Source organism: Filicampus tigris, chromosome 20 (genome assembly GCF_054856515.1).
Source record: "Filicampus tigris isolate MCC_2025a chromosome 20, RoL_Ftig_1.0, whole genome shotgun sequence".
NCBI classification, from domain to species: domain Eukaryota; kingdom Metazoa; phylum Chordata; class Actinopteri; order Syngnathiformes; family Syngnathidae; genus Filicampus; species Filicampus tigris.
Genome location: NC_141236.1, coordinates 5,787,097 through 5,814,463, shown reverse-complemented (window position 1 = coordinate 5,814,463; position 27,367 = coordinate 5,787,097). Strand labels below are relative to the sequence as shown.

General features: G+C 38.1%; 2 protein-coding genes across 3 annotated transcripts in view; both read right to left on the bottom strand.

The window, feature by feature from the left end:
• Positions 1 to 2,445: 2,445 nt before the first annotated feature.
• Positions 2,446 to 24,351, bottom strand: LOC147127986 (uncharacterized). 2 transcript variants are annotated; one of them, XM_086018189.1, is made up of 34 exons: positions 24,256 to 24,351; positions 23,988 to 24,030; positions 21,229 to 21,369; positions 20,939 to 21,048; positions 20,122 to 20,173; positions 19,786 to 19,971; positions 19,535 to 19,693; positions 18,186 to 18,212; positions 17,475 to 17,615; positions 17,191 to 17,367; positions 16,042 to 16,077; positions 15,257 to 15,397; positions 14,973 to 15,149; positions 13,824 to 13,859; positions 13,039 to 13,179; positions 12,755 to 12,931; positions 11,608 to 11,643; positions 10,682 to 10,822; positions 10,442 to 10,603; positions 10,290 to 10,316; positions 9,841 to 9,870; positions 9,682 to 9,770; positions 9,518 to 9,579; positions 8,977 to 9,101; positions 8,639 to 8,854; positions 8,214 to 8,414; positions 7,926 to 8,060; positions 7,642 to 7,826; positions 7,209 to 7,385; positions 5,748 to 7,124; positions 5,551 to 5,592; positions 5,287 to 5,352; positions 5,138 to 5,198; positions 2,446 to 4,977 (listed from the first exon to the last, which is right to left on the bottom strand). In XM_086018189.1, the coding sequence occupies exons 3-34, from the start codon at positions 21,284 to 21,286 to the stop codon at positions 4,928 to 4,930; spliced, it is 4,800 nt and encodes a 1,599-aa protein (XP_085874315.1). In that variant the 5' UTR covers positions 21,287 to 21,369; positions 23,988 to 24,030; positions 24,256 to 24,351; the 3' UTR covers positions 2,446 to 4,927. The 2 variants fall into 2 exon arrangements, with proteins under 2 accessions (XP_085874315.1, XP_085874316.1); XM_086018190.1 differs by lacking the exons at positions 23,988 to 24,030; positions 24,256 to 24,351 and having other exon boundaries at positions 21,229 to 21,253.
• Positions 24,352 to 24,843: 492 nt separating this feature from the next.
• Positions 24,844 to 27,367, bottom strand: part of LOC147127985 (uncharacterized) — a 99,394-nt gene continuing 96,870 nt past the window's right edge. Inside the window, 4 exon segments of the mRNA XM_086019738.1 lie at positions 24,844 to 25,950; positions 26,704 to 26,764; positions 26,855 to 26,911; positions 27,268 to 27,309. Of these exon segments, the coding sequence (XP_085875864.1) occupies positions 25,895 to 25,950; positions 26,704 to 26,764; positions 26,855 to 26,911; positions 27,268 to 27,309 (216 nt within the window). The 3' untranslated portion in view covers positions 24,844 to 25,894.

Here is a 27,367-nt window from a genome sequence, read left to right as displayed (position 1 = left end):
GCAGCCACAACGGGGAGAGGCGCGGTTTTTGTGAACCAGGGTACACGGTACTTCCGGGTTTGAAAAAAAGACAACAAAATAACTCATATTAAGAAATTTGATCACCATTGTGCTGAAGTGAATATATCATCATGTACATGCCTATAGTGAAGAAATGTGACTGAAACTGTAAAAATCTTAAAATACCATGATACATCTCCTTTGAGCTAACTTTAAACTAGAGCGAGTATTAGCAAACATGATAGTAAGGGGCATCATGTCTCAATTATTTTGGAGTCAGTTGTCACGTGACATACAAAGAATGAGTCAAATGAACCCCTGGTGAACTGGTTTATGTATGCCAGAATTACCCTTTGGTTCCTAAAGACACTAAGGCTCTTTGATTTCTTATAACACTGCACTGACACAAAATATCAAAATGACATCAATGCAAATTATAAACATGAGACTTTGGTTTTTCATCTAGTCTGCATTTTGTTTGTATATGAAGTTCTGATTCCAAGAAATAAAAGAGTAACATCAAGCCCTGGTCCCTCCTACTTCCAAAAAATATTCAATTAAAAGTACATTTCAGTAACTAGTAACTACTTTGTATGTTAATCTCTGTCCCATTGTTGAACCTACACAGAGGACTGCGGACAATAACTTAACATCAAGTACATTTAACTTAAAACAAAATGCTTCATTAACCATTTGTAAACATATCCTTGAATAAATCCGACCTTTAATCATTTTACTCACTTATAATGAAGACAATTCTACTTCAGTGGTCAATTGGCGGGATTCCTCAACTACTTTAATCCTGTGCGCTCCAAGTATGTCAGTCTGGTGTAATAATTAAACAGAACATTGGCACTGAATTTGTTTTCCAGTTTCTTGAAACAGGGCTGCATTCACTCAGTGATACCACAAAGTTTGAATTGAGCAGGCCGTACTCAGCTCATTGTTTGTTGACTAACATTTTTTTCCTCATGAATTTTACAATACCTTTATAATAGACATGCATCCTTATGTGCATTTACGTCAGAGTTATAACCACACTGTAGCATGCAAACAAAAAATGACTGAATAATTATACAAAGGGTTGGCCAGAAAAAAAGGATACAAAAATAATTGAGTGTACTGTTGATGAAGTAGCTTCTAAAGAACAAGATGATTCTTTTTTTTTTTTTTTTTTTTTACATTTAAAATGAATTAAAGAATAATATTTGACATTACAATTGTCACTTTTCCGTAGAGTAAATCAAAGAAGAGTAGCTACAGTTATAGTTGAGTCAAGAGCCTTATGTCAAATCATAACTTCCTCTATGAAACTCTCATGCCTGAAAAATCCATTATTTATTGAACTACCTCATGCACTACTTTGATAATCAACAACATGGACAAATTATTACTGTGTATAGCACCTTGTTTGTTTCGTCTCCTGGTTATCGAGATAATAATGGGCTATTTAAAGACAAACTTGCTTTCCTACAGATTTCCAGCACAGCAGTAGTGTTACAGATGAATATAACTGGTTTAACAGTTATATGAATGGCATCCATGGGAAAATGTTAGACAATTGAGAGGCAATTCTCACCTTTCAGCTGCAACTGGTGAAGAGAAACATACTCTGGATGCACTGCGCATCCAAATTTGATACAAATTCATGAGGGAGGGGATGCGGGGGACTCTCGATTGCCTGAATCACCATTAACAATTTGCATGTTTCATGACCAAATGGTTCGTACGGGCAAACATCTTTTAAAATATCGTTGGGCAATATTTGAAATTCTATATTTCCATTTTATTTAGTTTTCCTATTTGATGTTCATGCGCTGATTAAAAAATAAGACTCAGTACTTGGATAGTGTAAGTACTCATTACTCAAGTATTTGGGGGACAAGTCTTTACTTTTATTTTAGTTATATTTTACTTAAGTAACAGTGCTTTTTCTTGAGTGATTTTTTATACTACTTCACCCCCCTCTGGCTCCCACTAATCTGTACTAACACAGCATATTTGGTTACCTTTTGTGCTGTGACGCGATAGTGCTTTCATTCAGTCCAGTGGCCGGGCTCTGACCATCGCTTGATGACAGAGCTTCAGGCACCCTCACTTTTAAGTCGGGGGCAAAGTAACTTTTTGTGAGGGAAGTTATGTAAACATTTTACTCACAGGTATATTTTTGGAAGGCAGTGAAAAAAAGATTTACTGGGACGTTCAAATGCACACTAGAAGTATTTGTATAGTGAGTCGATTTTCCTTTATTACTCCTTTAAAGTCTGCTTTTGAATTAAGTAAAATTAAAAATTCTCGAATGAAAATTCAATGTAAAAAATACATCCAGTTTTCCCATCCTCTCTAAAATGCCACAGAAGAAGTTACTTAATCTGTGTAACCAGAAAGGTAGGACAAGGAATTTCCAAGCACAAGTCAGTGTTTCTCAACATTTTAATCACTCAATCATACACATTAATATAAACCAGAAAATGTTTCAAAACACAACAGACATAATCCAACACGCGCATAAACATTCAGTAGTCTCGAGACTCAGCTGCCATACTGTAAATTGACATTAATTTACAAATTGCTCCTAAGGGGCTGAATCCTCATATCTCCAAAACCATTACTGTATATTACATCAAATTAAAAAAAAAAAAAAAATGTATATAATTAACATTGTATTGTTAAAACAGCAAGCTATTTTCAACAATATAATAATTACTGGGACTTCTGTGTTTATTTGTGAAAAAATGTGGAATTTACCAAATTTGAACATAGGAGGTTTCCGCCCAACAGAAATGGAATACACTTCATTAGCTGCATTATTAAAGGTGGAGTATGTAGTCTTAACACACACACGCACACTATTTGTCATATACAGTACGTTAAAACCGTCTGTAGACAGTATTATTCAAATAATCTTTTGGAAAATCATCCTCTCTGGCCCCATTTTATCCCTCTAATTTAATTTTTCAATATTATTTCTTAACTTTTCACGGCGAAACAAAACTAGCCAATCGGCAAGACAAAACTAGCCAATCAGAGACTGTAATGACAAAAGTCGTGACCAAGAGTTGTGTCAGTCTTTTGCTCATATGCACAGCTGCTCACAGAGGCTCACTGTCACAAAGGAGAATTTATAGTTTCTTGGCCGGTTACGGTATTTAACTCTGGTTAGCAACAAAATATAAGAAGAAGGAATGGGAAAGTTTCCACTTTCTGCAAGAGATATAATGATGGTGTCTGAGATGCGGGCGGTTATATATATACAGAGCTCTGGAAGGTGACGTCATGCATCCCACAATCCACTACCCCAAGTGTAAACAATGACATTTTTACAAGGCGGAAAACTTTTCTCAGCCTTTGTATGATTGCAAGCTTTAATTTTTACACGTGGCGGTTGTGTTGTAAGGGACAACATTCCCATCAAAGGCAATGTTCTGACATTGAAATTCAGTCGTTGGTTCTCTTTTTTGTCAATGCCAAAATGTGTGCTATCAAAATACTGAATATTTGGGTACGAATTTTAAAAAGCTTTTTTTTTTTTTTTCTTTTCTTTTTCTTTAAACTGTCAAATGTTATTCCCAGTTCCCTTGTCATAATTATACAAAGTTGTGCACAGCCATATTCAGCTCAATCTACTAGCACCCATTGATTTTGGTTTATTTGCCGTCCACACACATGTTGGACTGTGTTGATGCCTTTGCCCCTCCTAGCTTAGTGTCGCTGGCACGCAGCTCAAAAAGGGTATTTCGTAGCTGCCTTGATTCATATCTATTGGGGGGAGTGAAGTGAGGCTACATTCAAATCTTGCTAGACCTTTAAAGACTGCACACTTCACCTTTAATGATGCATCAAATTTACTAAACCTGAACTTAACTATGGAAAAAACTGCTTCGTACTATAGTTCTGTGAACAAATATAAGTTAAATAGAAATACAAAAGATACACCGAGAAGACAAAAAAGCAAGTGTTACACAAGCATTGTCTGGAGTCAGCATATATCCACCTTTACAATTTAAAACACTTTTATACATTTAATCAGTATAGCCAGTTAAAGTATGAACATTTAAAACATAACAGACATCCAGGCCCATGAAGTTTCAGTTTCAGTATTAGTACTCCGGTAACTATGAAACAACCAACCACATCTCTCATATATTTGACTATTGGACACTGGTGATGAAGTATAATCTATCTCCAATACATGTGTGCAAGTGTATTAAACTTGTCATATATACTGTAAGTCTGTTTGTTATATTGCTGTTCCAAAGTGCATGGCTGCTTCCGGCCCTGTTGTGATCTCCTCCTCCTCCTCCTCTTCCTCATCATCATCAATTTAATTATATCAAGAATTACTCTGTAATAGTTTTGAGTATATCAATGTTGTTTTGGGATGCTGAAACTGATTACAATTTCAATGGGAATGGTTGATTTGAATTACGAGCATGGTTACGGAACAAAGTACATTCGGAAGCTGAGGTATCACAGTTAGGATCACGTAAAAGTGCTTTTTATATATAAGTGAAAGGCCATTTACCATTTACCAACAGCCGGCCGGACGCCACAGGAGGTAAGCGTCTGTCACTGTTGGCCAGCGTCGTTTTGATCTATCTAGGCCTTTATGCTACATAAGACCGCGGCGCGATTCCATACATAGTCAATGCAGTTTTCATGGTCAGGTGCTTTTGGGTGCTGGGCGACACATCTTCAATTCATATCCCACAAACGCAACAGTAATCCGAATGTTTAGGCTAGCATGGGCGCATGGAACAGATTATTCTAAGGAAAATGTAAAAACCATTTAAGAGGATAATAGGACAGTATTATTTAACTTTTTTAGCAGTAGGATGATAGCTTATCTTTCAGCATTCAAAGAATAGTCGGAGACCGTTTGTTGTTTGGTCAACTTGAGCAGAGATGCGTGCAGAGGTCATCAAGATCAGGCCGCATGAGATGATGCGCTGACATCAGATGACAGGTTGTTAGCACCTAAAAAAAAAAAAAACATCAACAAAATAGAGTCAATATGTATGACTAAAAAATCCTGAAAGGCAACCAGTCCATCATATAGTTGGCTTTTTGTAGTGCTGTTTGAACACAGGAGGTGCATTGTACCTTACATTGCACACTTATAAAAAAGTTGTCATACCTCCTCTTCGAATGTTTTTAAAAGCCTGAAATACACCTGATGAGGCCCCAGAAGTGGTGACCTAGAACAAGTGACAGAACAACACATCAGTAAATTGTTGGGGAAAGGTTTTATGAGCTGTTGCCAAAATTTGTATAAACTGTTATTACCCTTGTCCCACTTCCAGAAGAAGCTTGAGACAGTTTGATAAACGGCTTTGCGATTTCTGACCGCACCTGAAAAGATTTGTGTACAAAAATGAGCAAACTATTGTACAACCATAGGTAGATACATTTAGCTGGAAATGTAATACTTTTAACCCATTAAGGACGGGAGCGCATAACTGATTCAGGATGTATCTACACAACATGGTGCAAGTACTGTATCCCAATTCAAATTTAGTAACATTTCATTTTAGTATTAGAGGCACGTACCGATTTGACCAAGAGCGTTCCAAAAACCAATACGAAGAAACCCTTTGTCAAGACAGAGAGAAGATTTGGAAAATGAAAAATCAGAGTTTCACAGGTTACATGAGTTCAGAATTGCAAAAACCCAGGGATAAATACATTTCTGAACACCGGTAAATACATTACACATACTGTACGTACAAATTGTACCAGAAACTCACCTGCAGAGAATTAAAGAAGGCGAAGGCAATGTGGATTCCGAGATTACTTGGGTCAATTAGGGTTCCCACTCCAAGACTCCAAGTTATTCCAAAAAACGGTGTGAGGAAGGCCAAGGTCCGAGCAACTGCCCCCAAAACATGCTTCTCATTGTCTTGTACAGCGGTTTGCATTCCTCGACTCTTCAGTATTTTAATCATCACCACAATTAAGATTATAATGTTTATAAACACAATGAGGAGTGCCGGGATCACAAATGCCAGCAGCGCTTTTGACTGATTCCAATTGAGCCAACAGATCGCATTTTCTTGAGTATAAGTATTGTCCGGTGCAGTTACTGCTATCGTAATAGTTGCAATAAGCAATGGAAATCCGTAGCCAACAAAGAATCCAATGACCAACATAGATGTTTTGGACAGTCTTCCACCGAAAAGGTTGAACATGTGATAGAACAGGACCATGGCAAAGTTCAACATCCAGAAAAAGAGGGCTAAGTAGAAAAAATGGATGAAAAAGGTAGCAGCGGTGCATGCAGGTCTATTCGTTTTATCTCCTTCAGTGATACTTGCACCAATAATGAACCAAATGTTTGCAATCAGTAGAGACAGTGCAATGTTAACAACAGAAATGTTGCGCAAGTGTGATAGTTGCTCCTTTCTAACGCCTCTCCATATAAATGCCTCAATACAGAGGCATAAAACTAAGGACCCCATAGAAATACCAACGCCAATGAAGGTTATGTAACTCAAAATATCACTATTCGGGAAAAAAGGTGACATGAGCATTGAAAATGAGGTCAGGTGGTCACACTGACATGTGACTGTTTCATCATCTCTTTCAACGAGCTCGCAGCCTTCGTCGTCCCATCCTCCAAGACCATCAAAGAGGGAAAAGTTCCAGAACACACACTGAGGGTTTCCCAAGGTATCATTTACAATGTCAAATGTGAAAGTGATATTGTCGACGATGGTGTCGGACTGAACAAGTACGACTCGTCCATTGATGACCCTGCCCGTAGCGTTGTTCTCATCTCTTGGGGGAAGTACATTATCGAAGGATTCAAAGGTTATCACAGTGAGGTTTGTTGCTCCATTAGTTTCCTGTATGTCTATCTCCACCGTCGAATTAAAATCCCCATTGAAACTGTCGATGAACATAGTTTTGTTCAAGATAATCAAAGGTGTTACAATGTCAAAAGAGCTATTGACAAGTCTACTTGTTATACCCTCAAGAGAAAACAACAATAATGAGCTGAAACTCTCATTTCTGGGTGTGGCATTTCTGGTTACTTGAGTCTCTAAGACAGCTTCAATGTTAAGCGTGTTCCATGATTCTATTGCCTGATCTAGGGTAAGGACACCTGTAGTTAAAAGGACATCCTGAAGTAAAAGAGAAGAAAGACAAACAGTCAATACTTGTATTATCGTTATTTGTGTGAGATGAAACAAGAAGAGCGCACATACCTCCATAGACTCCTGACTTATCACGAAAAGAGTTGTTGTTACAAAGCCGGCTACATTGTTGAGAATTGTAACAATGGCCCCAATGTTGTTAGGAGATTCAGTCACTGGCTCATTCAGTTCAATCGAGGCATTGCTGAGTTCGTCCAGGAACTCTGGCAAAGTCGTTTCATCCAAACGCTGAAATTTCAGGGGGGAAAAAAAACTGTTCAGGGTTTTCTATACAATCAAACTCAGGCAAAGCCATCCAATCTTTGCAGATGTCTCGTCCTGATACTGTACTAAAGGCATTGTATGTCATTTGTGAGTGTACTGCCTTCACGGGAGCCCAGAAAATCCCTTATGGGGACACATCTCTCACTAGGTCTCCCATAACTCAAATCCTTGCAGTTGATATTTTGTATGATTTAAAAAAACAAACAAACAATCAACTCACCTGTGATTGATTGAGTAGTTGGGAAATCCTCTGGAGAATGCAGTTGTCTTCTCGATCTTCCCATTCTCCACTTTCCCTGCAAATGGCAGTCTTCTCTCCCACCTCGTTCATTTCACAAGAAGCTCTACCCATTTGATTTAAAAATCCATTTCCAAATTCTGGATCACCTACACATGTGAAGTCACCTGAAAATACAATAAATTTTTATCGAACTGATGGAATATGAAAATATATAGAGTAAAGTATAATATTAAATGTGTTTTCATTTCTGGCTCAATACATACCCTCAAGGACCAACATCAAAGATATGTTCCGTGCAAATTGAGAAAATTCAACCTCTTGACAAGTGAAGTTTAATTCTTGCTTATCACAGTCTTCCTGTGTGATAGTAATTACATCTTGGATTTCGGGGCCTATATCTAAATATGCACCAAAAAAAAAAAAAAAAAACAGCACTGTGAAAATGCTACTATGATTATTTACACATGTGAATATGTGGCTAGGTTAAGAATCATTTGCATAGCTTCATAAATGCAACATATCATTTGGATGCTTTTCTGTTTAAATTTTACCTGAATCTGGGATTCCGCTAAACACCACCTCGTAGGGGTCTTGGACAGAGCATTGCAGTGTCACTTGCTGCCCAACCTCACACAAGAAAGTGTTTTGGAGCGGAACAACCATGATTATGGGCGATACCACAAGACTGACTCTTTCATTAGACTCTTGCAGGTAACTTGACTCCCCATCGAACAGCCGACATTGATAGCGTCCTGAAATGAAATTGTTTTGTGAATCAAAGACTCTACCTCTAAGTAATCCAGCAAGCGGCAGGTGACAGTAAAAGAAAAATTATTTCAAATGACGAAAAGAGTTTTAGATATTGTTGCATTTTCTCAATTGGTGCCAGCAGATTACAAACGTGTACTAGACTCGTGTATACATTTTGTGTGCATTTTGAAAGTGTATAAACTCAGCCATTTCAAATGTTTGCTACCATCGTCAGTGGGGAAGTAATTTGTGATCGTAAGCGTTTCCGATCCATTAGCTTGTGAAAAGTTGTGGCGGTCATCTTCAATTATTATAACTCCATCACGTGTCCACACTGTCGAAGTGATGCTAAAGAGGAGGTTGTTTGGCGGTGGGCCACATGTCAGAGTAATGGTCTCTCCAAAAAACACCTCAGATGGTTGAGCTGCTATGTTACTGCGACCTTTGATGGGGAAAAACACAGAGTGGACAATTTATGCATTAAGATTTTTCAAGACAATTACTGGTGAGATGACATTAAAAGCTCTCATAATGTGTTCCTATGAGAAGATTAACGTTGCTTACTGTTAAACACCATAGGAAAGATGTTCCTCAGGTCATTGAATATTCCTGCTTGAAGTGCTTCAATATCTGAGTCTTGAATTGGCATATTTGCAGAAATGTTAAAGTCGGTAATGGTGCTACCAGACCTTTGTAAAACATAAAAGCATATTAAACATTATGTGGGAACTTGATAATAGCGACTTTCAAAAAGGGCTAATTTTGCTTCTATAGAGGGCTAGGAGTGACAAAAAATGTAATGAAATAAACAACAAATAGTGTCATGAATTAATTATTTCCCTCGTTTTCATTATTTCAATATTTAAGTTGTATAAGCCCGGAAAAGGGGAATAATATGGATCGATTTAATTATCCATCCATGCATTCGCCGAACCGCTTGATCAGTTTGGGGGTGGCGTGGGGTGAGCTGATGAAACTGCAGCGGTGTATACAAGAGTGAAACCCTCAATATTGATACTGACTTGGTATCAATGTCGATATTAGGATCGATCACACACCACTAATGAAAAGCTTGCCAAATTTCAGTTTAAAGAATTAAATGTACCTGAAGCCTAAAAGATCCGACGATAGTAGACCTGGGATGTGGATCCTGGATTGTGTTTCAATCTGTTTGAGACAATGAGCACACCCAACATGTGGATTCAATAAATATTTCAATACAATAATCACAAGCACTCGTTGAAGATATCATGACAAATGATAACTTACAGAATTTAAACATATCAGGAAAACATTATTATTTTCGTCATTGAATGAGTCATCAAATTCCAGATCGATGGTGAACGATAACGGCCTCTCTAAAATACAGATACAGTTTGTCAGTTCAATTTTAGTGAGATGAACACTAATTGTGTGTAACTCATTTACCGTCTATTGTCGGGGGTACTGTAGGTGGACCTGAAGAGTTAATTGGAGAGCAAAGTTGAATTAAAAGAAGTTCTCAAACATTTCATTAGTTGCTCATGTTCACAAAATGACTTTCAGGAGGACACGCCTGTACAAAAATATTGGAACAGTGAGGCCAATTCCCTTCCTATCCATCGATCCATCTCTCTATTGTTTTAGGTCAAACCCAAATGTCTTCACTCGAGCAACAATAAAGTAAATGGCATCACTGTACTTCTCAGTACAAATTAGTATTGTAATTTGGCTAGCTAAAAAAAACATTTTATTGACAGTAATTCATCACAAAATAAGACTTGAGACTTAAGAACTAAGTAGTGGTTTTGGAAAGAAAGTTCTAAAATATAGGTTGTGTAATATTTATGATTCCTATGTGATTTTGAAATGTTGCAGTCATATTTTAGATACATTACTTTCTGTTGGACATGCAGCGGCGATGCCTAAGGAGAAAAAAATTGAACTATGTTATATTCATAGTAAACATCATGCAATCACCCACATTACTAACAAATGTAGGAATTAAAAAAAAAATATTCTGAAACATCTTGAGAGTAGCTGCACTTACTTGGCACACAGAATATCCCATCTGGAGGAATTGTATTTAGGCAGTCGCAATTTTCCATGCTGTTATTGTTGCATGCACCAAAAGTTTCACAGATTCCACATGGCCATAGATAATCATCCCCACACTCACACTTCTCATCCATATTGAAGTCTGTATAGCAGACTGAAAAAAAAAAAAAGGACCGATTGACGAATAAAATACTAATAAACAGAGACCAATAAGCATTAAACACATTCTCACCTGTGGTCAGATTTACAATTGTCAGTATGAAATCCATCCTGACATTTAACGGTAAATTGGCCACAGCTTCTCTTAGTCTTTCAATAACTTCTGTCGACTCATTCATGAATGTAGTTATGTTGACAACAGTGTTGACGGAAGCTGAGGAGAAGTGCAGAAAAATGACAGCAGTTTAGATCACATGTACAGTAGTATGCATGAATTAACACCGGATTCACGATTGGCCATCTGTCTCAATAAAACAGTCTACGGCAGACAATATGTGTTCAGAACACAGTATCCCTTTCAGATTAATATACTGGAAAAGTGACTACACGGTAAATGGGAATATGGATTTTTATGTGCCAGACCGAGGAGGGCTTATTGCCAATGGACACAAAGAATACCTCATTAGGACACACTGCACTGGATTAAGTTGTTTGGAAGGTGTATACCGTATACCGTATGTCTCTTTCCATTCAATTTTATAATAGCTTAAAGACGAAGTCAACCCAAACAATTTTTTTTTTCCAGAATATGTTCTATGCAGGCCCACTTGATGAAATACGGCATTCTGATTAATATTGTGTTTGTGGAATATGAGTTTGGCAGCAAAATGCACCCACTTTTAGCCATCTCAGGGGGCGGCCATTTTGTCACTTCTGTCGACTGAAGATGATATCGAAGTTGCCCAGGGCTCAGATCACAACCAATCACGGCTCACCTGTGTTCTGAAGCTGAGCCATGATTGGTCGTTATCTGAGCCCTGAGCAACTTCGATGTCATCTTCAGTCGACAGAAGTGACAAAATGGCTGCCCCCTGAGCTAGCTAAAAAACGGATGGATTTCACATATTCCACAATATATTCTCTTCAATTGTTTTTGAAGAAGAACTTTGATGTGAAACAATGCAAACATAGTCACTCCTCTTATACACAGTACAGTACCTCTTTGCGTTGGTGACGGTAAACATGGAGAGATATCTGCGGAGCAAAAATGAAAACAAAATAGTCATTATTTTATACAAACAGGAAACCAGTGTCCTCATCAAATTCTAAAGATCAATAATCAACGTTGAACAAAACAACATGATTCAGGCAATGAAACAAGCTCCCTGAGTAGAAGCACCTATGACACCTCTGTTGGTAATCTGCCAAGGACAAGCTCTATCTATTTTTACACCTACAGAATAAATAGTACTGTATATACTGTAGGTCAGGGGAGTCAAACCCGTTTTTTGTCGCGGGCCACATCGTAGTGATGGTGTCCCTCGGAGGGCCGTTATGACTGTAGTGTGAACCCATATAAATGTATACATATATGGTTTATATGATCACACATACACAACAAATTGATGGATAGCTAGTTTTGAAATTAGAAGCGGTAGTCAATTGTTTCAATTTATTTCAAGATTGCTAACAAAAAACACATTGCAGTATCTCATATCTCAGTGTTGTTAAAAGTGACCAAGAAAGCAATTTGCAAGAAACGGGAAGTTGATGCACATTTGCCTTCACGGGCTACATAAAATGAGATTGCGGGCCGGATCTGGCCCCCGGGCCTTGAGTTTGACACCTATGCTGTAGGCAATGATACCGAAAGTTGTATCAAACATCTCTGTTGTCTGTATTTATGACGTGACATCTGCTCTATAGGGCACAAAGATATTTCACCATTGACTTATTAAAAGTTTGACATGTGTGTCAGCTCCTCTTCAATGCAATAGATGCATTCCATTGCAAGCATTCCAACATACATCCAACTGTTTCATTTATTCTATGTTGTCAACATCCTGCCGTCAAGGGTGGCTAAACCGATTGACTCCTGGAAATGCTATTTATTTGTTTCAAGTTTGACATCTCATCATACATCTGTCATTTTAAAGGTAATCATTTTACATGCTTATTATTTCTTATAATTTCATATTATCTTATCCTGTTTTGACTGCAGTGGTTGGAGAGAGGGAAGTCTGGGCATTCTTACCACTGTTGCTGGGCCCAGGAGAGCAGAAGGAAATGGAAGCATGGAAATAGGTAATGCTTGACTTTTATGAGTCTATTGTTATTTCAACAATTTCATATAAGACCCACTTACTTGAAATTGGTTCACAGTACTGCCCAAATGGAGGAATTCCATGTCTGCAGTCACACGTTGGCATTGTACTGGTATTGTTGCATACAGGAAAATTCTCACAGATGTCACATGTCCATCCAAATGAATCCTCACACTGACACTCATATTCATCAGAAGAGCTTGCATTTTGAAAGCAAACTAACAAGAAATTGATGTCAGAATGGTCATTATTAAACCATCACACATTTCTTGAATTAGGTGAGTTAGTAACATTTGTTGAGGAGACGAATGAATGAAATTCCTACCTGTGGTAAGATTCCAGTCTAGTCCGACATCATTTGTCCCTGAATCTAAGATGGAGGAAGTATTGGCCACAGCATCTCTCACTATATCAATGAACACAAATGGCTCTGATGTGTTCACCATGACGACCATGTCCACTGATGCTAAGAAGGAGCACAGGAGACGCAACAACAGGCATTAGATGACATTTTTGGGGCATTCATTTGGAGCCCAGAGTTTTCTGTTTGGGCTGCTGACTTTACTCATATGTTTGTATTTTATAAGTTAAGTTTTCATCCAAACAAGGACTTGGGAAAAAAAAAGTGGGTCCTTGGGGGGGTTTCCTAGCAAGACAGCTGTGTTTAACACCAACACATAAGAAAATCATTACAAGAAAGCCTTCTGTAGTGGCAAACAAGCGCAATGTAAAAAAGAAAAAGAGACATGCTGAAATGAAGACAAATAGTACAATTAAGATGAATCGCAGTAATGCATTATAAAAGGAAAATACATTTTGTCACTTCTGTCGACTGAAGATGATATCGAAGTTGCCCAGGGCTCAGATCACAACCAATCACGGCTCACCTGTGTTCTGAAGCTGAGCCATGATTGGTCGTTATCTGAGCCCTGAGCAACTTCGATGTCATCTTCAGTCGACAGAAGTGACAAAATGGCTGCCCCCTGAGCTAGCTAAAAAACGGATGGATTTCACATATTCCACAATATATTCTCTTCAATTGTTTTTGAAGAAGAACTTTGATGTGAAACAATGCAAACATAGTCACTCCTCTTATACACAGTACAGTACCTCTTTGCGTTGGTGACGGTAAACATGGAGAGATATCTGCGGAGCAAAAATGAAAACAAAATAGTCATTATTTTATACAAACAGGAAACCAGTGTCCTCATCAAATTCTAAAGATCAATAATCAACGTTGAACAAAACAACATGATTCAGGCAATGAAACAAGCTCCCTGAGTAGAAGCACCTATGACACCTCTGTTGGTAATCTGCCAAGGAACAAGCTCTATCTATTTTTACACCTACAGAATAAATAGTACTGTATATACTGTAGGTCAGGGGAGTCAAACCCGTTTTTTGTCGCGGGCCACATCGTAGTGATGGTGTCCCTCGGAGGGCCGTTATGACTGTAGTGTGAACCCATATAAATGTATACATATATGGTTTATATGATCACACATACACAACAAATTGATGGATAGCTAGTTTTGAAATTAGAAGCCGGTAGTCAATTGTTTCAATTTATTTCAAGATTGCTAACAAAAAACACATTGCAGTATCTCATATCTCAGTGTTGTTAAAAGTGACCAAGAAAGCAATTTGCAAGAAACGGGAAGTTGATGCACATTTGCCTTCACGGGCTACATAAAATGAGATTGCGGGCCGGATCTGGCCCCCGGGCCTTGAGTTTGACACCTATGCTGTAGGCAATGATACCGAAAGTTGTATCAAACATCTCTGTTGTCTGTATTTATGACGTGACATCTGCTCTATAGGGCACAAAGATATTTCACCATTGACTTATTAAAAGTTTGACATGTGTGTCAGCTCCTCTTCAATGCAATAGATGCATTCCATTGCAAGCATTCCAACATACATCCAACTGTTTCATTTATTCTATGTTGTCAACATCCTGCCGTCAAGGGTGGCTAAACCGATTGACTCCTGGAAATGCTATTTATTTGTTTCAAGTTTGACATCTCATCATACATCTGTCATTTTAAAGGTAATCATTTTACATGCTTATTATTTCTTATAATTTCATATTATCTTATCCTGTTTTGACTGCAGTGGTTGGAGAGAGGGAAGTCTGGGCATTCTTACCACTGTTGCTGGGCCCAGGAGAGCAGAAGGAAATGGAAGCATGGAAATAGGTAATGCTTGACTTTTATGAGTCTATTGTTATTTCAACAATTTCATATAAGACCCACTTACTTGAAATTGGTTCACAGTACTGCCCAAATGGAGGAATTCCATGTCTGCAGTCACACGTTGGCATTGTACTGGTATTGTTGCATACAGGAAAATTCTCACAGATGTCACATGTCCATCCAAATGAATCCTCACACTGACACTCATATTCATCAGAAGAGCTTGCATTTTGAAAGCAAACTAACAAGAAATTGATGTCAGAATGGTCATTATTAAACCATCACACATTTCTTGAATTAGGTGAGTTAGTAACATTTGTTGAGGAGACGAATGAATGAAATTCCTACCTGTGGTAAGATTCCAGTCTAGTCCGACATCATTTGTCCCTGAATCTAAGATGGAGGAAGTATTGGCCACAGCATCTCTCACTATATCAATGAACACAAATGGCTCTGATGTGTTCACCATGACGACCATGTCCACTGATGCTAAGAAGGAGCACAGGAGACGCAACAACAGGCATTAGATGACATTTTTGGGGCATTCATTTGGAGCCCAGAGTTTTCTGTTTGGGCTGCTGACTTTACTCATATGTTTGTATTTTATAAGTTAAGTTTTCATCCAAACAAGGACTTGGGAAAAAAAAAGTGGGTCCTTGGGGGGGTTTCCTAGCAAGACAGCTGTGTTTAACACCAACACATAAGAAAATCATTACAAGAAAGCCTTCTGTAGTGGCAAACAAGCGCAATGTAAAAAAGAAAAAGAGACATGCTGAAATGAAGACAAATAGTACAATTAAGATGAATCGCAGTAATGCATTATAAAAGGAAAATACATTTTGTCACTTCTGTCGACTGAAGATGATATCGAAGTTGCCCAGGGCTCAGATCACAACCAATCACGGCTCACCTGTGTTCTGAAGCTGAGCCATGATTGGTCGTTATCTGAGCCCTGAGCAACTTCGATGTCATCTTCAGTCGACAGAAGTGACAAAATGGCTGCCCCCTGAGCTAGCTAAAAAACGGATGGATTTCACATATTCCACAATATATTCTCTTCAATTGTTTTTGAAGAAGAACTTTGATGTGAAACAATGCAAACATAGTCACTCCTCTTATACACAGTACAGTACCTCTTTGCGTTGGTGACGGTAAACATGGAGAGATATCTGCGGAGCAAAAATGAAAACAAAATAGTCATTATTTTATACAAACAGGAAACCAGTGTCCTCATCAAATTCTAAAGATCAATAATCAACGTTGAACAAAACAACATGATTCAGGCAATGAAACAAGCTCCCTGAGTAGAAGCACCTATGACACCTCTGTTGGTAATCTGCCAAGGAACAAGCTCTATCTATTTTTACACCTACAGAATAAATAGTACTGTATATACTGTAGGTCAGGGGAGTCAAACCCGTTTTTTGTCGCGGGCCACATCGTAGTGATGGTGTCCCTCGGAGGGCCGTTATGACTGTAGTGTGAACCCATATAAATGTATACATATATGGTTTATATGATCACACATACACAACAAATTGATGGATAGCTAGTTTTGAAATTAGAAGCCGGTAGTCAATTGTTTCAATTTATTTCAAGATTGCTAACAAAAAACACATTGCAGTATCTCATATCTCAGTGTTGTTAAAAGTGACCAAGAAAGCAATTTGCAAGAAACGGGAAGTTGATGCACATTTGCCTTCACGGGCTACATAAAATGAGATTGCGGGCCGGATCTGGCCCCCGGGCCTTGAGTTTGACACCTATGCTGTAGGCAATGATACCGAAAGTTGTATCAAACATCTCTGTTGTCTGTATTTATGACGTGACATCTGCTCTATAGGGCACAAAGATATTTCACCATTGACTTATTAAAAGTTTGACATGTGTGTCAGCTCCTCTTCAATGCAATAGATGCATTCCATTGCAAGCATTCCAACATACATCCAACTGTTTCATTTATTCTATGTTGTCAACATCCTGCCGTCAAGGGTGGCTAAACCGATTGACTCCTGGAAATGCTATTTATTTGTTTCAAGTTTGACATCTCATCATACATCTGTCATTTTAAAGGTAATCATTTTACATGCTTATTATTTCTTATAATTTCATATTATCTTATCCTGTTTTGACTGCAGTGGTTGGAGAGAGGGAAGTCTGGGCATTCTTACCACTGTTGCTGGGCCCAGGAGAGCAGAAGGAAATGGAAGCATGGAAATAGGTAATGCTTGACTTTTATGAGTCTATTGTTATTTCAACAATTTCATATAAGACCCACTTACTTGAAATTGGTTCACAGTACTGCCCAAATGGAGGAATTCCATGTCTGCAGTCACACGTTGGCATTGTACTGGTATTGTTGCATACAGGAAAATTCTCACAGATGTCACATGTCCATCCAAATGAATCCTCACACTGACACTCATATTCATCAGAAGAGCTTGCATTTTGAAAGCAAACTAACAAGAAATTGATGTCAGAATGGTCATTATTAAACTATCACACATTTCTTGAATTAGGTGAGTTAGTAACATTTGTTGAGGAGACGAATGAATGAAATTCCTACCTGTGGTAAGATTCCAGTCTAGTCCGACATCATTTGTCCCTGAATCTAAGATGGAGGAAGTATTGGCCACAGCATCTCTCACTATATCAATGAACACAAATGGCTCTGATGTGTTCACCATGACGACCATGTCCACTGATGCTAAGAAGGAGCACAGGAGACGCAACAACAGGCATTAGATGACATTTTTGGGGCATTCATTTGGAGCCCAGAGTTTTCTGTTTGGGCTGCTGACTTTACTCATATGTTTGTATTTTATAAGTTAAGTTTTCATCCAAACAAGGACTTGGGAAAAAAAAAGTGGGTCCTTGGGGGGGTTTCCTAGCAAGACAGCTGTGTTTAACACCAACACATAAGAAAATCATTACAAGAAAGCCTTCTGTAGTGGCAAACAAGCACAATGTAAAAAAGAAAAAGAGACATGCTGAAATGAAGACAAATAGTACAATTAAGATGAATCGCAGTAATGCATTATAAAAGGAAAATACATTTTTACATAAACTACTTTTAATAAGTTGACAGTGTCTGTTTACAACAGTAAAGTAAATGACAGTTTACAACTGCTGCACTCTTCCAAGAGCAACAAAAAAATTAAGGAATCTAGGAACTTAAATGTCTCTCTCTGACATGAACGTTAGATCTGACATTTTGGCGTGAGTGATCAGAAAGTATTATTGAGAGGAGTAATATAATATAATATATTTATAGTACCTGATATTCGTTGTAATGTGATGATACCTGTAAACACAAACAGTTAAACATGTGAAGTAAGCACTGCCAATTCTGACTCAATTCAACTAATACGAGTACACCCATGTACCCATGTAGATAAAGTGTCGGTGCACTTTTTTAATAGAGTGTTTTACTTTATATTAATTTATGAAAGTTTGTGTGCATTGATCTCTAAATCAGCAGTAATCCACTCCGGAAGTACTGCCTTTTGTCTTTCAGAATAAGAGCATAATGGGGGAGTGCTATGTTACCTGTGTGCCTTATTCCTCAATCAGATTTTTATTATTGACACAATGTTTGGGTTCATTTACCAATCTGTATTTGGGTAGTCTTTCTATCTTGTAAAATCACACACATACAGACATGCATGATTGCGGTTCTACTTTGCTGAAGAATTTTGGCTGGCACACTGAAGCTAAAGCAGCCCCAACTAGTAACAGAGGAGAATACACAGCCTGTTATTAAATCACTCATACTTTACCGCTGTGCGTGCAATTCTGAACTTTCACTTTTGTTTTTGGAGTTCATATATTGATACTTTGCTAGCTGTTGCATTGCACTCAAATGCCACATTTACTGCAATGAGAAAAGTGTACGGTGAAAATCAGCACTGGTACACACAGAGTAAATAATTGGACGGATATAAATGTTTACTTCCATCTTCTTTGCTTGTAGTTATATTCAAATAAAACATGATCTTGTCATGAACATGAACTTCCTCCTGCTATACAGTGGTGCCTTCAGCTCCGGGTAAACCAACAAACAGGTTTTTTTTTTAAGTACAAAGTGGAGAAAATGGTTTAAAAACAGAACTGATTTGCCAACTAACTTCAGTCAAACTTAAAATATTAAAGGTTAAACTAATCTGAAACTTGGACCTAAATCTGAGTGAACCTTGATTATTTCGACTGTTTTTTTCCTGGTGCATAGTTCCATTGTTAACCCAACTCAGCGTTGTAATGGCTTCCCTTGGATGTCTTTGAGTTAAAGATAGAATATCAAATCCCCTTGGCCCACTTCCCTACACTGTGAAAGAAATAAGAATGTTGCTAGGATCGAGGACGATTATGGAACTGTCACTACTCTCTTTTTGGAGCAATTGTGGCTAGAGGAGTTGGAAGAGTCACTAAACAGAGCACAAATGTTGCTAGATTGACAATATTGTTGACACCTGTTTCAGCTCTTGTTCTGTAGTACTGTTCTACATCAAAATAAAATCCACACTTTTTTACAGACATTTTTACTTCATCTCTTTGGAACGCTTGAAGGTTTTTTGTATGCAACAAATGCTTCTGCTAGTGGAACTGTTTCATATAAACTGCACTTACTTGGTTCACAGAACTTCCCAAATGGAATTCCATTTACGCAGTTACAGGTTGGCGTTTGAGTATTGTTGCATGCGCCAAAAGTATCACAAATGTCGTCTGACCATAATAAGTCAGCCTCACAGTGACACTGTTGTCCTCCGGTAGAGTTTGCATAGCAGGCTGAAAAGAAATAGACATGGCAGCATTAGCTAATAGAGGAACTAAAGCATGAAAGTAAATTGAAGGAGCAACTTGAAGACCAAAACTCTCACCTGTGGTCAAATTTAAGTCTGCCACCAGCAATAAATCATCTATGATGTTGAATGGTAGGTTGACCTTTTCCAAAGCAATTCTCAGCAGATTAATGAACACTATTGATGTGATGTCTGGGATGGTAATTGAGATGAATATGTCCACTAATTCTGTGGAGCAATTTGCTGCAGAGCAATTTCCTATAGCTGAAACAGACATATTGCAGTTATCATACCTTTGGTCACAAATTAATACAAGAAAATTAAAAAAAAATGTTTTCGTTTAGGGCCACTTTTAACGAGCACATTGATTGACTATTGCTCCACCCTAGGTAAGTCCTCTAAGACATTACTCACCATTCCTTTTTTCTCTGCTGTGACTGTGCGTTAGTTTTCGAGGTGTAAGCTCCTGGAAAGTATGAAAACATGTTTAAAGCGTACGTCAACCCAAACAAATTTTTTTCAAGGATATGTTCCCAACAGGCCCACTAGTTGAAATACGGCATTCTGATTAATTTTGCATTCGTGGAATATAAGTTAAGCAGCAAAATGCACTCCTTTTTAGCCATCTCTGGGGGAGGCCATTTTGTCTTCTGTCGACTGAAAATGACATCACAACTGCTCACAACGACCAATCACGGCTACGATTCAGCAAACAGGTCAGCCGTGATTGAGCAGGTGTGATGTCATTTTCAGTCGGCAGAAGACAAAATGGCATATGTTTGGGTTGATTTCCGCTTTATGTCACATGAAATACAAACTTGGAGTTGTGAGTTTGGAATGGTAATTATGTTGTTGTTTTCAATAAGTGCTCTTTTTGTTCCGTTTTGTTTACCTCAGTAAGACTTAAAATGTTTCTGTTTGTCTCACTCTGTCTGCCAGCATTCTCATCTCTATTTCTTCCGCTCTTGCAATAGCTGAGTAACATTAACTGTACTACAGTGAACATGGCAAAAAAAAAAAAAAAAAATCAGGACCTATAGGCTGCAGGCTTTTGAGAACTATTCAAATATATTAGTCAAATAAGTATTTTGCAGGATGTATATATCTCTTTCGATCACAATGTACTAACTGCAGTTGAAAATGCATGCTTTTCTATTTCTATTCTATTTCTATTCATTTAAGAATAATTCGAAATGTGTTTGCTCGGCGTTGCATTGCTTTAAATTCTTACTTTAAAAAACGCGTTTGAAGACTGTGTGTGGTCCTTATTCCAGATAAAGATGTAGGCACCCAGAAGAAGCAGAAAAATGCATCTAATCGCCTTCTGTAATATCATCTCGACTGTAGAGAGAAATTGAAATCACAATCATAATACATTTATATATCTCTTGATACACCAAAAATCATCCATCCATCTATTTTCTATCGTGCTTGAAAACAAATACAAAAAATGTATTGTTTCTCCTATAGATTTCAAGTAAAATAAAGCATAACATAGAAGGGGGTAAAAGTTGTTCTCACCTTTGGTGTTCTTCTTATTGATGAAAGAATTTATTTGACCAGATGCCTTGAGAAACATGTGTGTCAGCTGCTATCCATCGGCTTTATGGAGCATGTGCCCGTGTTTGACACCAGTCTGACAGGTTGAGTTGCTACACGTAGCTGAAACAATTAGAATCATTAGGCGTTCATGTCGTGAACACTCGAATTAGAGAATTATGTTCCTTCTTCCTTGATGCTCAGGCTACTCATTGGCCACCGACCTAAAGAAATGCGTGTGACTCCCAATTCCTCCTTCTCATTTAGAAAAAGCTTTTATTCAAGAGCAAGGGAAGTTGGCATGTTTGGGTGTGTATCAGGGCCTTCTAAGCTTTATATCAATAGAGTGCTAGAGAACAGAAAAACAACCTACCAAATAGACATTTCTGTTGTTTTATGATGTTCTTATGTGCCAGTTGTTATTTTAAACACGGGTCTGTGTCCAGTGGTAGGAAGTTAAGATATCAAATACTGAAATTATGTTGTAGTTTCTATTGTGATGCGGTTACTAATCGCTGTAAATTGCTAGTGCGCATATTTATTTGCACAAGTCAGTTTGAACTCGTGTATTATTGAAGTTAGCTATGCTATACCCACCTAATGATCCTCTTGGGAAAGTGGTCTGTTTGGAATGTTTGAATAACTGACATACTCAATTGTCATTTATATAAAATGGCTTAGTGATTGTGTACACACCAGATGTGTGGTGTTGATGCTATGCACGCTATTCTCTGTCTGTTATTACAGACCACAGTAAATAGGTCAAGCCAAACAGAATACCAGTCGCACAGTTTTAAGTTCGGAGAACAGACGACAGATATTAAAAACTTAGTCACACATCTTTTACAGACTAATGCCCCTTCATATCAGTTGATGCCCCTTCATCAACAATCATCCACGGGATGGGTGTTCTTCCTTAACTCGTGATTAACGATTGATTAAACAAGGGCTAGCTGTTTCAAGCATGAGCGTGTGGAGCTCGCCTTGCAATTTAGCTCCTAAATCTGATGCCATACCGCATTGCTTCAATGACTACTGAAAAGTCATTTCAGTTACAAAACCAACTCATTTCCTCTGCCTCAGTTGGTAAGAATGCTGTCGGCTCAGCTAAATTTTTGACAAAAGTGGACCTGTTAGTAGCCCAACCGATTAATCAGACCACAGATATAATCAAAATTAATAACGCGTAATCTACTTGTGGATTCATTGTAATACTCTAATTGAAGTGGTTTAGGTGGCTACTGGGGGACTTGAAGGAGCTGGTATCCTGTTTTCTTTCATACTGTATGTTATGTCGTTCATCCATGTTGTGTTTCCGTTCAAACTTGGGTTGAGGTGAACCAAATTGCATTAGAATGGACCAAAATTTAGAAAAATGCATAGGGCACATTTGGTCTGATTCACATTGCATCCACACCAGCATTTTTAACCAGATCAGATTATGCACAATAAAAAAAACAAAAATGATATGCATAAATTCACAACCTGATTGGCCACATTTTGTGATGTTGGAAGTTGAAAACTTGTGTAGTCGCACAAATCTTCTTGTTGGGTTTTACAAGGCACTCCCAATTCAACTCATTTTGGCACACATTTACCATGGCAACACAAATCAAAGCAGTGGAGAAATGGACACTGTTGTGTTGGCAAGCCCATCCACTGTTTCGGGCCAGAGAATGTGAACTACAGATACAGTATGACAGCACGCTCAATGTGAAACCTCAGTGTGACTGCAATGTTACACTATTGCAGACTACACCTACAGCACTAAACACATTATTATACGCCTACTGTAATGCTCTGCTGGTGTCATTAATACCACTCATTGTCATTCTTTTCTGCCAGCAGGAAGAAGGTAGTGCAAAAGAAACATGCCAGTCATTTTTTTGCTATTCTTCACTGGCATTTTGACCTCACCTAACCCACTTTCATTTTCACTTGACTTTCAACAGCTTTTTTTGCAAGTTACACAAACTACGTTTTGACCTAAACACATATAATACATGATCAAATCCTAGAATTGGGATTGCGATACGTTTTCATGGTCCTTCTTAAGACTAAACATTTAAAATGCCTAAAAATTGTTTTTCATGCCTGGTTAGCTCCACACCCTGATACTTAGTGATGAAAGAGTAAATACCCTCAAGGCAGAATATTGGCCCCTTTCGCACTGCAGGAACTAATTCGGGAACTTCCCTATCTACCCTGGTAGTTTGCTCGTGTTCACACACAAAAAAGGTTCCCAGGCTGGACAGTTCCACCGGGAGCTGAGTCCCACTTAGCCACTTATTCTACATGTATCCATGTACTTTGGGCACTGTCCTAAAGGCTATTGGGTAGGTCATGTTCTGTCTCTCTCTATGTCTCCATTTGTATGTTTTCAGACAATTGCAATTGTACAGTCAGGCTAATATATTTCATATTTTTGTGTTACATATTTATTTTTGCGGCCGCACTGTGGTCGACTGGTTAGCACGTCTGAATTATTTAAGATAAATACAAATTAAAAATAAAGACAATTAAGATGATAGCACATTCTTAGATTAAACGTTGCAGCTTGTACCAGCATTCCCGATATGTTTATAAATGACGGTGCAACTTAAAATGCAGGCCTTAAAATTGTGGCCTCAACATTTCGCTGTAAATGTAAAAGTATCACATATTTTTCTGACTATCACATTGTTGAAAAGTGGCTAATCCATCATATTTTTATATCTAACAGCAGAGGAGTTTTGCCTCACCAGTCATGTCACCGCCTCACTGCACATCACTGCTTTGAAGTGGCTGTAGATGAAAGAGGAGCGATTGGAAGTCTCCTTTCACCAGTTGATCAGAGATATCATGACATGCATGACGGAAATTATCACAACATGCATGATGTAACTCACTTCTGCTAAGCCAAGTTTGAATGTAAACAAACAACTGCGGCGTCCGTTGCAAAGTAACATTAACACATCCAGAAGGAATGGCTAAATTCTCCAGTTTACAATTAGATACTTATTACTTAACTTTTCAAACGCAGACTCCTCCCCACATCTCCTCCGGGAGGGCCCCATGTTGACGACACTCCTCGCTTGGCATCCTCTGCTCCTCCAGCCATCCTTCAATCCAGCTAAACAATATTGGGCTGATGCAAAAATGCTGTCCATTTAGGTGCAAAAAAAAAATTGCCCTGTGCTGTGTCCGTAAAGCATCAATGGTCGAATAGCGCCGACATTCCCCTCAATGGAAACGGTGATGATGCAAAACATTGGCTGCTGAAATGGTGCAACCATCGAGCACCAATATTCTCCTTCAATGAATGCCATGACTGCAAATGCTGAAAACAGTCAACAACGGGTCCGCACAACATACAATAAACATTAAATGATCGTATAGGTGTAAAAATACAAATTAAATGGAAAAATTAGCATGGCTTTTGTAGCAGGCTGCATCTTTGAGCTCCTAAGTACACCTAATTAATTTAATTTAAGTATACTAAATGTGTCTAATGAATTCAGTTCAGACACTCAACACATTAAGTAAAGTGAGTTTTTCTTAAGGACAAAGGCAATTTCCAAGCATGATTTATGACTGGATTCAACATTTTAATTAGCACTTACACATTCATTTAAAATATACTTCATATCTATATTATTAATGATGTCTTGAATTGATTAAGCTTGAAGATTTAACCATGGAACACACTGCACAGCAATGTAGTTCCTATAACGCAAATATGTTAAATAACACACGACAGCGGGAAAACACATCGTGGGAAAACACAGAAACATATACCGGTACATAAGTGTTTTCCAAGTAAAGCCCTTTACTAACACTGTCAGCATATACAGTAATTGCTTCTGCGATTACTTAGGCACAAAAACTTAGGGATAATTGGATTTCGGATGAAATTTCAAGATGACCCTAAAATACCTTACATACTGTATATGCCGCTTATTTTTACATTCTCTTTTGAAACTTTTGAGTGCAAATGCCCAGTGGTTCCATGTCACAGTACTTTCTTTTCTTTGACAAAAGGCTTAATAGGAAATTTCAGAAAAGGCATTTGATCCATTCATTGAACAATTCATTATTATCATTGTCGAATTTGAATTGGTATTCAAACAGTCCGTTTAATCCCGACCTTCACAGTTGGACATTATGTTCTCAGAGGAAAGTGGCCACTGATCTGAGTTATTAATTTTTGTTTCGAATATTTGTGGATTGTCAATTTTTTTTTTTTAGGTGGGTTGAGGGGGTGGGGGGATTGTCATTGTAATGCGGCTCCAGCAAAAACATTTTTCACTGACTTTGCTTGGACAAGCCAGACAGAAGAAATGGCACTTTGCAAAATAGTTGTTACGTTTTGAGCAAAATGCTAAATGTATGTATTATGTGCACGTATTGGACAGTCTTGCAAAGTCCAATGCATATGAAGTAATGAACAGTGTTTGGAATAAATAAATCTTAATAAGTTCACCTGTTTCAAGGCAATAGTACTGCAGTTTAAAGTGCTTACATGAATGGATTGATACTGAGAAGACAACAGAATAGTAGTATTAAAGTACTTTAGCATTAGTGTGATATTTTACCGCTCGGCAATCACACCCTTTTTGGAAACAGTTCGTTGCTTGGTCAGCCTGAGCAGAGATGTTTGCAGAGGAGTTCAAGTGTTGATGGCCTGAGATGATGAAGAGGCCTCTGATGAGAGGTTGTTGCCACCTGAAAAGCACAAACAAAACAGACTCAATCCAAGAGCAAACTTGCACAAATGACATGATTTATATACAGGAGGTACCCGAGTTGTGAACTTCCAATTTATGAGCATTTGTAGATACGAACAAAAGCTGACTGATGTGCATAAATGCCACAAACATTCATAAAATGCTGTATTTTGAACTGTGCACCATATCACACTGTACAGAACTGTAGAAATGGGCGTGTCCAGCAGAATTCCTCACTCCATTGCTGTTGGCCAATCAGATACAATACAATACTCATATTTAACAAACACAATATCAATGAAAATGCCATGTTTAGACTAGTGGGGCTGCATGGATCTTATATTGTAAAGATTTTTGGGGGGTTGACTTCCTCTTTAAAAATATAAAAAAGATTTGAATAATTAAGCCAATGTAATGATTTCTACTATGATTCAGAAAGTTTGATGCATGATGTCATATTTATGAATGAAATACGATGACATCAGCCACACAATCTGTCTGCCTGCACCTTGATCAAATTCCCCCAAATTGCGTGACCCCACATGCGCCACAACTTAGACCTGTTTCCAGCAGGCATAATACTTAGTCTCCTTTAGCCACCAAACTGTGAGGTTCGTGTAAAAGAAAACGACCTTGGCCCACCAGAATGCCCAGCATGGCGCAACACGGTCGACATATTCCCAAACTTGAAGCTTGCACTGACAAAAAGAGCCCGAGAAGTATACCGTGCACTTTTTATATGATGCTATACCTCTTCTTCCAATGTTCCTCCAAATCTGCCATCCACTTGATGAATTTCCAGCACTCGAGGACTAAAAGAATTGACAAAACCACAAAAAAATTCGTTATTGGAGAAGGGATGTGCGATCTGCCAACAAATTGTGCATCGATTGTGTTCTTACCTTTGTCCCACTCGCAGAGGTTTGAGACTGTGTGAACACCGAAATCTCTGACCGAACCTGAAAGATGTAGTGCACACAAATTGGCATTTGACTCGAAGTAAATAAGTCTGCACAGAGTTATGACAAGATTTGTGACAACAAAGTCAAAACAACAAAGGAAAATCTTAGCATCTAAGGAAGTACAACAAAAGAAATCTAAGCAAAGCTAACATCAAAACTAGGACAATTGTGGGACTGCTCAGATGCAATGATTACGATTCCTACGCTCATTTTAATGATGCATAATTACAGAAAAACACCCATCAGATTCAAAGTCAATGAAGAAGCAAAATGTGGGTTGATTAAGCTCACTAGCATACCCATAAGCCTATATCGCAGTTTGTTTTTTTTTTTTTTACATTAGCGGCACATACCTTTTTGTCTAATAGTGTTCCAAATACTAGTATGAAGAAACCCTATGTAAAGATAAGAAGAGAAGCTTTAGACAAAAAAGAATATCATTCCTACATGAAC